General features: G+C 37.6%; 1 protein-coding gene across 1 annotated transcript in view; it reads right to left on the minus strand.

Moving 5' to 3' along the window:
* The window catches only part of adipor2 (adiponectin receptor 2), a 29908-nt gene that overhangs the window by 10360 nt on the left and 5446 nt on the right, over nucleotides 1-14102 (minus strand). Inside the window, exon 2 of the mRNA XM_077234968.1 lies at nucleotides 8817-9072. Within this exon, the coding sequence (XP_077091083.1) occupies nucleotides 8817-8864 (48 nt within the window). The 5' untranslated portion in view covers nucleotides 8865-9072. The remainder of the gene's footprint in view (nucleotides 1-8816; nucleotides 9073-14102) is intronic.

Genomic DNA, 14102 nt, shown 5'->3' on the forward strand with positions numbered 1-14102 from the left:
CGAAGAGTAAAGATGTCAAACTTACAAACTTAAAAAGGACAACAAGGTGCAATGTGTCTACTGCAAAGTAGACCTGGCATACCACAACAGTTCGACTTCAATGATTCAGCATCTGAAACGAAAACATCCACTCCATGCTGTTTCACCAAGCGTTGCTGAAACAAGGTAACGTAGCCTAAGCCTACACATTGATGTTCGCTGATTTTAATCCCATACTGTATTTGTAGCAATGTCGTGATGCGGTTTGACTAGATATGATGTTTAGCTTTGATGTTTTTAAGTAGTAAACGTATTCATGTTCAATTGCAAGAGAGTAGGCTATAGCCTAAAAAAAGAACACCATCTCACACACACACGCAAGCACATGCACCCTTGTCACTCTCACGCACCAGTCAGACCAATTGCGGCAATGCATCACATATGCTTAAATTTATGTAGTCACGTGACAATCATTTCAGCATGCATTCACTGTATACACCGGGACGTGATGGAGGAACAAATATTGTATTGCAGTCTTTGCGAAACCTTGTTTGTATGTCACGTCTGCCAAAGAGTTACAGACAACAACAAAAAATGAAACTCCCCAGCCTGCTTCTCCAAATCCACTTGTACTTTTGGGGAGTTTGTATTCATAGTTTTAAATGTTTTACATGTTCTACAGTGAGTTGACTTAACTGTATTGTTATATAATTGTTGGCACTGGCACTTATTAACAGTAAATGGGTAAAAATTGCAATAAATAGGCTTAGTTTTGGAGCCAAATGTTGGAGTTGGAATAAATACCGTTTTTTTTGTGAGAAATAAAAGCCAAATGCTTGATCATTTTACAGCCACATCATTTTTGTAATGCATTATTTGTTTTGGTCGTTTAAAAACACAACATTTTTTTATCCGATTAATCGATCGATTAAGTGCTAGATTAATCGATTACAAAAAGAATCGATAGCTGCAGCCCTACTGCATTTATTTGATAAATTATATTAAGACACATGATGATCCTTCAGAAATCATTCTGAGATGCTGATCTGGTGCTTAATCATCATTTGGTTATCATCAATGTTGAGAACAGTTCTGCAACTGAATTTTTTCAGGATTCAGGATGATGAATCAAAAGTTCAATTGAACAGCATTTATTTTAAATAAAGACATTTTATAATACAAAATACTTATATACTTAAAAATAAGTAAATAAGTGCGTGCACGTCGCACACACACCAAACTTTTGCATGGTGGTGTAGGTGTATGTAATACTTCATATGCCTTCATTTCAAGGAATCAAGAAAAGTCAAGTGTTTCCATTAAACGACTCACTCTTAAGACAACAAAATGTTCATCAATAAATCATTAAACAAACTTTAAAATACAGAACAGGACTGAATGCAAGATTTTTCTGTATTTTCTGTCTGAAAGTCAGACACACAGTACGGGTCTCTGTCAGCTCTGGGGTCTCGTGTGAGATTAGAGAGAAGATGGCAGGTCATATTCTATTCCAGCCCATGTCTGGAAGTCAAATGTGATCTACAGAAGAGGGCTAGGCCAAGCTTAAACTGTCCTCAAAAACGCAAACGAAATAGCTGAAACAACTGCTTTGCTGAAATCTATTGATTTTTGTTCTTACATTATAGATTCATTAAAACGTGTTCTAACCAGTTGCAACATAAGTTTACAACATCTATTAATTATTCTGTCTACATTGAATGCAAAAAATCTAGATATATGATGTTATGAACATGACCAAAACAGAAACCAATTGCCTATCAAAAAGTCCTGTGGGCCAGATGCTTAGTATAAAAAGTCATGGTTGGTGCTTTATCACGTCGGGCCTGGTGAGGACATGGTGTGAAGGTTCATGTAAATACATGTTCCATCATTTAATGACCTCATTAAGTCAACAGTGTAAGCAGTCATGATGGTAAATGTCGTTCAAACATCAATAGACAGGCTATTGCTGTGTGAGGAGTCTAAATATTTATGCCAAGCATGCTGGCACTTCATCATGGGGAATATAAAAATAATGTAGCACATATGCACAGCACTCAAAGGTGACTTTGAAAGACCTCATGAAATATTTTGAGACAAAGGCACGTGTTGAATAACAACAGCAGCAAAAGTTTGGCACAGTAGAACAGGTTTGGTAGGGATATGATCCTGTACATTTCAACTCCTGGAACATCCTGTTGCTGTCCTCTGGAATTGCATATAGCCTCAGTGGGAGGGCCACAAGTCTCATACAGTTCAAAGGCTACATTAGTTTCTCTGAACCAGAGCATTTATTACACAGGTGAGTTATTTAATTTCCCATCACTTTCCTGCAAAGTATACATACTGTATGCACATTCGATAAGCCAAGCAATGGTCAGATGCTAAACACAAACAAAAGAAAGTTAATGTTTTAGATGGAAGTTTCTTATGCTCACCGAGGCAGAATTTATTTGATCAAACAATACAGTAGAAAAAGTTATTTTGTGGATTTTCTTTACAACTTAAAGTAACCCTTTTAATTGTATTTGAATATATGTATATAAAATGTAATTGATAGAAAGTTCAAAAGAACAGCATTTATTTGAATTTTTTGTAACATTAAAAATGTCCCTACTGTCACTTTGAATCAATTTAAAGTGTCCTTATTTAATAAAAGTATTAATTACTTATTAACCCAACGTTTTGAACATTAGTGTAACTTTTAAAGGAAACTCCTTCATCTGATAGACAGTAGTCCCATATCTCAGGATTGACAACATATCAAGGGTTTGAAGGTCAGTCATGGATCAACAGAACTGAACGTTAAGCAAAATCTACTGATAAGATTGCATGTACACCCCAGGACTTGTGATTGCACAAGCGTCCGATAAGTTCCTTAAGTCCACAGCCACATGTTTTGTTCATTTCCCTAAACTTACACAGATTTGTCCTGCAAAACAACAATTTGTCCTTGGTTCACTGAAAGCAGAATGCAATCCAGCCAAGCCGGTTTAGCCAGCACTATCTGCGACTGATAATAATCATTTCAGGCTGGCACAAAAATATATGACATGACTGGATGTACCTAGAACAACAAGATTGTGTTTAAATGCAACATTGGCTTGTTTTTAAATGTTTTCATTTTCTTCAGAACATATTTTCCTCTACCTTCTTAAATGCTAGACATAGATAGCCTTTGTCACAGTAAGATTGACCTGATATACACTGCCTTGATACTATCAAAGCTTACAATTCACATAGTCTGTGTGCATACACGCAAATTTTGTGCCATCTATGCCCTCAAGTCACTGCAACCAGCACCACTAAGTACGAACACCCGACCAAGATTGAAACTCAGCCGCATGTCCAGAGAGACAATGTCCCACAGGGGACAGCCTCCCTCGTCTTCGCTCACTAAGAATCCTAGTGTCTGTGCTGTTCTGTCACCCTTCTTTCCTTATCGAACCCTTATAGCAGACCACAGAGTCAGCAGACTCCAGGCCATCCATTATTCTTAATCCTCCTCCGTCTTCAGCCCTCTTCAATAATATACATCACATGTTTGGGACAGTAAAAGCACATTTTCTTGCTCAATCAGGATCTGACCTTTATACAGACTAACCCCAGCACCAGTGTCTCCGCGCGCATGTGACACTGACTCAAACTTTCGCTTTGTATGCACAGAGACAAAACTCAAAAACAGATTTTCAAATCCTTAGGGACAGGAAGCTGGAATTAATAAAGCTCTTTATCCAAAAGAGTTCCAGAAACAGGAATGATCAAACTAATTACAATAGCACTGTTACGTTGGTTCCCAAAACATCCATAACAAATGCAAATACTTTTATTTAGGGACTCAATAGTTTGGGAATGTCTACAAATTTCCAAGCTCTTGGGATTTCAAGACATTAAGGCTTTAATTGAAATCATTTTACTAATGCACAAAATGACCAACTGCAATAAGGCTACACGTTGATGGTGAAATGAATTACGTGTCTCTGATTAGAGAGAAGAACAAGTGGTACCACAGAAATACCACAACCTGGAATGCACCAGGGGAAGTTCTGACTATATGGGGAAACTAGTTAACACATTATTATGACATCATCACAAAAACGAGTGATTACAGTGAAAGATGTTCAACTTTACCCTACTTCCATTAATAGAGAAAACAAATTTAGGCTATATATCAGACAGTCTTCCAAATCAACAGAATAAAGTAGTTCCTGGTTAAAAATTGACCTTGTGGAGCCGATAGATTTCCAGTCTTTCTGCTGTTACCATTCGAAAACCAATCATCTAACTACACTGTTGCCATAGCACAGAGGCAGCGCTGCGGATTGGAGGAAAACAACCTGATACCTTTGGAAAACCAAAGAAGAGCATAATGCAACAGATGGCATCAACCCCCTTTCATTAAGAACAGTACAACCTGAAGATCAAATTTTCAAATGCAACTAACAATGCACTGTAGCTTTACATCAAACTTAAATCATCTATCCTAGCATCTTTCGGCCTTGCATGAAAGCAGGTGTGTTTGGCAGTTGTTCTTTGACCTATAACTAAGTTAACAGGTGGAATTGTACTAGTGTAGTGAGCTTCAGTGCATGCTTTGATAAGCAGAAAACACAGGCACAACGTATGGTCCACTGCATTCAGTAATTAACCAATGTTTTTCAGCAGTAGGCTGAGTCAAAATGTAAACCATATAAGGAACATAAAATATTCCTTTAGGGTAGTAATCGGCCACAAACGCGAGTTTTTAACACCATGCCAGCTTCTTCTGCTATTTTCCTGGTGAAAAGAAAGATATTTAAGACCCATTTTTCTTAAAAATTCTAAAACTAAACCCAATATCCCATTTGTAAATACTTACCCCACTTGCGAATACTTATCCCACCTGAAGATTCATCTGATTGGTCCAGTAAGGCCAAATATGTTCCTATAGCGCATTTTTCATTAACCAATATATATTTTTTTTAAATAGTCCTGATGGAGCTTAAGAATGCATTCTGAGTGAACAGCTAAGAAATTCACCTAAATAAAAAACGATAACTTTATGCACAAAGGTGTAAAATCTACACCTGGTTATGAGCATATAAAAATTAGCGTAGAAATAATGTTCACTCAGAAATTTATTGTAAATTGCACAAACAATTACAAAGAAAAACTGCAACTAGAAAAATCTAAAATAGTATTTTCCAATAATCTGTTTCATGTACAACTTTGGAAAATTACTTTTTACAGTGTGTGAACGTGGACAATTATGGTACACTCAGGGGAAAATAGCTGATTCTCATTTTCCAGGTATGCTCACACGCCACTGTCTCTCCTGTATATAGGTAGATGTCTAGTTCAATCAAACCGTCATTAAATTTTACAACGACTTCTCTTAGTTGCACAAAAAGGGGAGTCCTAAATAGTGTTTGCACTATGCAGACACAAATGTAACCTTGTCTACCAGAAACATGATGCAAAATACACAGAAGTGTCTATTACTGTGTCCAGGGGCCTGTTTAAAATTTCATCAGCTTGGCCTCGTTGTCTTGCATCAACCTTAACCCAAAAAGCCAGTGGGGCGTCTGCTCCCTTCTGGGGATGGGATAGTTTTACACCTGCCCTGTCTGACCACACCACAGCCTGGCAGCCAACCACCAAGTGGCTCACAATGACAGACACAAATGTTGTCAGAGTCAGATTACACAATACACAACCATTGTGCATGTTTCTGTTGAATTCATGCAAATAACAGAGGGCGACAGTTCCGACATGCAAATACAAAAAGAGTCCTCTCTAAACCTGCGAACACTGTTATAGCTATCTGTGTATCAGTGTAATGTAGATGATAAGATGTAGCAGTAGATGTGGACAAGAATTATTTAAAACCGCATGTAATAAAAACAAAACATCAACTCGAGCACAGTTTAATGAAACAGTCTTTTTCTCCCAAAGCAAATTTCTCCCAACAATCTTCTAAATCCGTACACACTCCTCTGAGAGTAGCAGACTCGGTCTATATTGGACTTTGATAAGTAATTATAGGTTACAGAAACAAATAACCACATGTACATGATCCCTATGCCGTTCTCCTATACACTACACCTCAAATAATGGATATGCTGGTCTCTGGGACCATAATGGACTACAGATCCAAATTAGACTGTGTGCAGTCATTGTAAAGCATTCATTAATAGTTCATTAGCTTTTATAAACAGTCCATTGAGTTCTCAAGTGAGTGCACTTATCTTATCCAATACTTTTAAATAAATACATGCACTTTAATGTGGCTAAAATGCAGGTTTCATATCCTTTGGTGTAGATGAGTGCAGTCCGCAGCTTATAAACCTTTATAAAACCGATGGTTTAAGGTCTAAAATCTGTTATGAAACACCCTACATACAAACACCTGTGACTGCACTTTAAATTAGAGCCCGACCGATATGGATTTTTGGGGGCCGATGCCGATATTAGAGAGTAAAAAAAGCCCGATACCGATATATATCGGCCGATATTATTTATGTGTATATTATAATACAGTAGCAATATTATTTGTGTATTATAGTACAGTATACCAGTCAAAAGTTTGGACACTTTCCTATTGGTGTGTACAAACTTTTGATGGGTACTTTACACATGAGCTATAAACAGAATAAATATATTTTATAAACAAGTTTTGCAATGATCACTCAAATGTGGTAATCATACACTTGTGTGACAGATATGTAATGGAGGCAGGGGGAATGATAGAATGAGAATTATACAGCTGAGCTGTAACCAAACTAGTTTGCATTGCATGTTATATTATATTCTATTCTATTATATTCTAGTCATAACTTGTATCAATAAATATATAAAAAGTGTCACAAAACCTTATTATCTTCTATTTTTACTCTTAATTCCTCTAATCTCTACCAGTGGAGGAAGAACTCAGATCTTTTTACTAAAGTCAAATTAATAATATCATAATGAAAACGTTTTTAATTACATGTACAGTACTTTTATACTATTTTAAATAATTAGTAAGCAAAATGTACTAAACGTGAAACTAGGCTACTCTTAATGCAAAATGGCCCTATATAAAGTGTTATAATTATATAAATTTTTGGAATATTGCTTGAAGTTGTAACGTAGCGTTATCAGGCAGAATGAGCTTTAACACGGTGTCTACACGGCCGTTATTGCTCGCGTCGCAACAGCTGTTTACCCGAGACAAAGCAGAATCAGTTTACTGTCGGAGATCGCTCGCGCCACGCATTTTAATCAATGTTTCATCAACCAATTGCCTTAATAAATAAGTAGGCCTAAATATAGCAGACAATATAATCAGGACTTCTCAGCTGTGCGCTTGCAATAGTCACAAGCTCACACAATACGTGACAGAGGCTTGTAGCAGAGAAATCAATTCTGTGAATTACACTGCGCAAATCACAAGTAGGCTACTACCCACCGGATGAAGAAGGGTTGGCTCTCAGTCTCCACAGGCTACATAAAATATTCATTTTATTTTATTTTATTTTTCGTGTTCGCATTTATGAGGAAAAAACAATGTTACAGACGCGACAGTTCAGCACTACGGACGTGAGCGCTCTGAAAGCGGCACTAAAATATGCTTTGAAACTTTCACATAGACATCAAACAGAAAGCACAAAACCTTTCGTTTCAAAGTGAATTTCGTTTTGTATTAATTGTATCTTAATTTTAATCAATGTTTCATCAACCATTTGCCTGCATTTAATTTATAAGAAGTAAATATAGCAGACGATAGACAATCTCGACACGGAGGCGCCTGCGGGTGAACTGGAGCTCGTCTCATGAACCGAAACTCAGCGTATAGACCTGAGAATTGAAATATATCTATATTGAAATGTCTACTTTTAAACAGAACAATTCAAAACGAAAGACAGACAGACTCATGTAATCGTATGAAATGTGCATTTCTCTCTTTCGCGCGTTCACTGAAGATCGCGAGTCAGCATCGTTAACTTCATCTTTGGCTGACACTGACTGAAAACACTAGTTTATTAATAAACAATTAAAATGTCTCCTTGCTATATTTGTTGTATTCATAATCATTACTTTTGCCAGTTCTTGTGACAGCTTTTAGGTGCTTTATTGGCAGCGCACCCTTACATGAATCACCACACCGCATTTTTTAAAATATTCATTTATCGGCCATTATAAATGCCGATACCGATAGTTAGGAAAATGCCTAAAATCGGCCGATACTATCGGCCCGCCGATATATCGGTCGGGCTCTACTTTAAATGAATTTGTAATGTGCCATATTGCTACAAACCATTAAAATTATTAAACAGCTAATAAACCGCATTACTTGTCAGCGGAATTGCTTATTACTATTAATATATAAATTATTGAACATTGGTATATTTGATCATACTCCTGGAAAACACTCAAATCTGTGTGTTCATGATTTTACCGAGGCTAAAAGTGATGATACAATGCTGCCGTCAACAGGCAACCTGATGAGACACATGGCCCACGACCGATCTAAAAGTTCCAGATAGAAATGTATTGCCCATTTTCAATGGGAAAGAGCCCAAGCAAAAATCACTCGGCAAGATTGCCCAGCAACATTGCTCAAAAAGTTGCCCTGTGTATCATCACCTTAAGGGACTTCACTTTGCATTGTGCCTAACACCCCTTAATTGACATAGAAATCACAGTAATGCTCTCGTAGCTTTTTGTTATACTACCAATACAAACAGGATGGTAGTCATTTAGTTGTAGTCATTGTTTTTATATCAATGCCAATATCTAGGAGCAGGGTGGTTGGCCAAGTCTGATTAAGCCTAATTGAAGCTGATATAGCAGTGGCCTCTGCTTGCTGCACTTACCCTGTTCTGTGCGGGGTCGTCTGATCTGTGATCTGCACTAGGACTCATGGTGTCCTGGTCATCTGAGGTCGATGTGTGGGTTGGGTCGGTATCGCTGCTGGTGCAGACTCTGTGTCTCAAGACAAAGGCAGCGCCCTTGTCCTCCCTCACCTCCCCCCCGTCCAGCTTGCTTCCTGTTGCTTCTGCTCTTTCTTAATATACTGGACCAAGAGGACGCTTGACTCCAAAACTGTCCCCCGTGGATTCACAGTCGGACCTGGTGAAGACATAAGAAATAACATTAAATATCTAACTGAGATGCTTGGGGGGTTTTCAAAAGTTCGGGGACTCTCAAAGAGAGTTCTTTGAAAACCTTTATTTATTTATTTTATCTCACTGACCACAAACTTTTTAACCATAGTGTACATAAGCACATGTTTATCATCATGCTCGTGTAATTGGCACAAAGAGCTCACTATTTTAACTAAAGTTATGCATCTGGTTAATTACATAAACAGGAAACGTCTCGATGGGCTTACTATAGATGGAGTAAGATCTCAATAACGCTACAAAGAAATTCATAAATCCTGTTTCAAACATTAGTACATAATGGGGTTTGTCAAAAACATCTCTGTGAGAACCGATAAAACCTTAGGCCCTAATCCAAGCTAAAAATGCAATACTTTCATCCGACTACCACAATCAGATGTTGCAACCCCTGCGGTCCTGCCAGGGTACTCGCACCATGCAAGACTAGGCTACGTGAGTTTAAACCGGTCACCTGAGGTTCAGTGTCAATACATATCTGAAATCATGCCAGAAAGCTACTTTAGATCCCAAAGCTTAAGTATTATATGATAAGGGAATGTTTTAACAAGGCCAGTCAGGATCTCTAGGCAATCTGCACCCACATTCTGAGGAAATAGAGATTAGCTTGATTATTAAGCCACGTCTACAGCATTTGACCAAAATCAGCCCTCTCCTTCAAACTCTCTCTGCCAGTCTGAAGTGCGTTTCATTTGAGTTGATCTCAGCTGCAAGCCTTGAGCAGTCTGCCAAGCTCACAGAAGCAAGAGGCTTCACAGTCACAGCTGTGAAACTGACAGCATCCGTCTGCTTAGAGTTTCACTCCTTTTGTAAATGTAAAGTGTGGCAACAGCAGTCTGTTCACAAGCCAGGAAATCAGAATCAGCTAGAAATACTTATTGCATGGTGGTCTATGTCCAGTTTGGTAAAAACTGAAAGATGCCCTTTTCTTCTCAAGTTCAGCACTCTCTGGTGTCACATCAACTGCTTCGGTATCATGTGACACAGTAGGACTGTGAAACTGACCCCTCTTGCTCCCATGGACTACTGTGCACCGTTTTATGCCTGAGGAGAAAACTGTTACAAATAGTTTGAATCTCTACATACAAAAATCCATCCATTCATAGGTGTGGAGGAGCCGACAAGTCATTATCGGTTAATTATCAGTTAATTCATTATGTTCACTTAATAAATGCCTGTTCAAAGGCTGTGGCCTCATTAAACTCCCACATGAGTGTCATATTCGCATGCAATCCTACAGCTGTCGAGACTCGAAAGTGAACAAAATCAATGCATCATGTTATCTGACTTAGTTTTCTGTAGTCTAAATGTCAAAAACATGATAGCTGATGTTTAAACCTGCATACAATGGGTTTGAAATTAGATTAAAGTGATTTTGAAATTTGTATGAAAAGTCTGAGCAACACACAGTCAATAAAGTATTCCTTGGAACAAAGTCTACACAGAAATTGGTGACAATATTCATGAGCAAAATACACTTCGATAGAGGCAGGTAGTCAATTTTCTTTGTGTAGCTAAGACTTTTCCCGCAGAAACAAAATAGAGAAAGAAACAAATCAATTGAAACACCAGTCAGCAAAAGTGCTTACCAGAGCATACAGGGAAGCAGGGAAAAAAGGAAATGACATTTGAAATTGATTTTTGTTTGCCATTCAAACAGCTGACCAACTGCCATCTGACTTTTCTGTGTTTTCAGCTCTAAATTGTCACAGTTCGAGAATGTCAGCAATTCCATATCTGCAAAGACAAGTTTCATTCTCGAAGGGAGGCAGTCTTCACACCGTGCTTTGGACCAGCAGCTACTGTCAAAACGCACCAGAGAAGTGTCACTGATTAATGACACCAAACCTTAAACTACATCCCTCTCCTTCTAGAAATCTTAGATCCAGTGTAGACTCTACAGAACCTAAAAGGCATGTGTCCATCCTCACTGACTCTTGGAAAGGTCTCTAGAAAAGGGGACAGCACAATAGACCTTATGCACCAGAGAAGCAAGCACATTTTTACTGTAGATCTATACATTTCAATGGCATCGCTGTCGAAGAGTAATTAGCAGGTGATGTGGATTTACTTATTGAACAAAAGTTATCATGAGCGTTGTAATGTTTGGAGCGGTTGTCATAAACATCAGTAGACCGGGAAGAGTTTAAAACAAGTGGTTCGTTCATAATCCATAAGATTTTACCTTCTTGATGTTAAAGTACAAACATAACACAACAAGCGCAGAACTGAAAAGGGACAGGCTACATAGGCCTAAGATGCAAAAAGAAGAATAGTAAACAGAGCTTGTAGGCTCTGCAACTGTTACTGTTACTACAACAGTAAGTTATGTGTCGCAGGTTTCAGTGTCAATGTCCACTTGACTCTAGATGTACTTTGTGGCATCAGCCATTGTTCAAGTGTGAGCATGAAGGAAATGAGTCACTATTACACTGGAAGTAGAGAATAAGACAGATACCCACAGATAGACAAGCACTTGGCTGCCAGACATGTCGACACACTACGACATCACATGTGCTACTTAGATGACCAACTAAATTGGACAGAGAAATGCTTGCATTACGAAAAGCTATACGGGATCCACCTCTCGGTTTACAGAAGGTTGTGCACACATAAATTCAAAGTAGAAGTGGTGATTCATGGAATTGTAGCATAGAATAGCTTTTTGGCAGTAAATAAACCTCAGGAACATCACAGACAGAGCCTTGCCAACCGTGAGAATCACGTATATGATTGATTACGTGCATGTGATTCATAATCTGTGTAGCGACTGCTTCTGTGAATTGCATTTGTTTAATAGTAGTACATAAATTACATTTAGCCTATGTTTATAATATCTCACACACACACATTGGGTTTTCCTGTTTTATGGGGATATTCCATAGACATAATGATTTTTAAACAGTAGGCTACTTGTATATTCTGTCCCGTAACTCTAACCCAACCCCTAAACCAAATTTTTACGTTTTTTAAATGGTTTTCCTCATGGGGAAAACACACACACCAAAGTCAATTGATTCTCAAAACCTAAAAATTAACAGAACATGCTTTCATCTGAAAAATCTGGGTCCAAATCAATCTAGCGTTTAATCAATGCATGAATACATTTAAAATTAACTGCACTCAAACAGCTATTTGTTTTCTCACTTCAATTATGAGAATAAGTAATTATAAATGTTAAATATTATATTTAATTTAACATTTATATATATATATATATATATATATATATATATATATATTCTTTACCATTTCACACCATATATCTATACATCTATACACACACACAAACAAATCTTTATACATTTCAATACCGCACAACAGAAATGTACATTGTGTTCAGTGACACCCTGCAGCCATATTCAAAAAGTAGACCACACTGGAGCTAACTAACATGTTAAACAGAGCTTTTAGGACTACAACAGTAAGTTATGTGTCGCAGGTTTCAGTGTACTTTGTGTACATCTACAGAATGCATAAATAAATAAATACACAGCTGCAACATCTGATTATCAGTTTCCTGAGGATTATAGACCAAAGGATAAAAGTCTAAACCAAAACAAGTGAGAACAGAGAAACAGAGAAACCCAAACAAAAGCACTTGTTGGAGCCAGCAGTTGGGTGTGTGTGTGTCATGTGACAGTGTAAGAGAGTGAACGGAGGGGTGTGCTGTCTGTTGGTCATGAGACCAGGGCTAAACACAAGTGCAGCACTGAACTTCTGTCAGAGGAAGAGGCCCTTTGTGAGGGAGTGAAGACGAAAATACAAAACTTCTAATAAATATAAATACACACACACATATATATATATTTTTTATTTTATTTTTTTTACACACACACACACATATATATATATATATACACATATATATATATATATATATATATATATATATATATATATATATATATATTTCACTGGTGTGTGAATCTTCACTTGCCCCTCACAATTTAATCATGGCTCGAATTTCGGTGAGGGATTGCGGGTATTGCGCATCATTTTAATCATTCATTCAATCTAGCATGTAGGCCTATGAGTAAATTTAACCTAACAGATTATAAGATCAAATCAGTCATTTTAAAACATTCTGCGAGACGCAATTTCACAAACAGCGTGAGTGATTCTGCCAATGCCGCGTCTTCTCTGTCTCTCAAAATAGGTTAAACAAGGCAAGCCAATCGCGCTGCAGCTGCAGGCGGTGATTCTAGACTCTCGCGTTTCAGGAGTCGGGACATTTGATGGAAATGTCACTTGCACAATCGGGCCATTGCATCATCACTATTGTTTATAATTTGTGCGTCTTTTTAAGTCTTACCTATTTAAACATTCAAGCGATTTTAACCCGCATAACAAACAGCTCGTGAGTAACAAAACGGAGTTATTTTTCTTGAATTATAGCGCTTTAACGATCAAAAGCACACAACATTGTCTAAATTCCAGTCTTGGGGAGTATCCTCTCAAACACAATCGGTTATGTCTTAAAAAAATAATACAAAAAGAAAATGCATGTGACACTATAATGAAAACAGTATGGGCCGTTCACGTTACGTGTTTTGCGCGTTCATCCTTTGCTGAAACGTCTTCGTCTTCATGGAGAACGTGGCTCATGATTGCTTAGCAACAGGGAGCCCTTTTTAAAAGAGGACAAAGTGGCGCGGACTGCGCTTTACACGCAACATGTGAACGTGGATCCGTGCACTAGCTCTTAAAGTGAGAGTAGCCTAAAATGTCTCTGTCATTATTGTATATAAAACAACAAAAGATAGCATTAATTGTAAGGAATCAGGATTAATAGCCTATGTATTCAAGACTAAAAGACTATTCTGTGTTATTTTACATTTGATTGCTTTTTTCCGTTTCTAGCATTTCTGAATACTAGTGTTAGACCTAAACTTTCCTCTTTATTTCATGTATTTATTTGTGCTACTTTTTTCAATTTAATTCAAAGATTGAAATCAAGCTTCCTTTTGTTGTGTAAAC

This window comes from Siphateles boraxobius, unplaced genomic scaffold, assembly GCF_051911475.1.
Source record: "Siphateles boraxobius isolate OS27281-9 unplaced genomic scaffold, OSU_SipBor_1 19, whole genome shotgun sequence".
In the NCBI taxonomy this organism is placed as follows: Eukaryota; Metazoa; Chordata; class Actinopteri; order Cypriniformes; family Leuciscidae; genus Siphateles; species Siphateles boraxobius.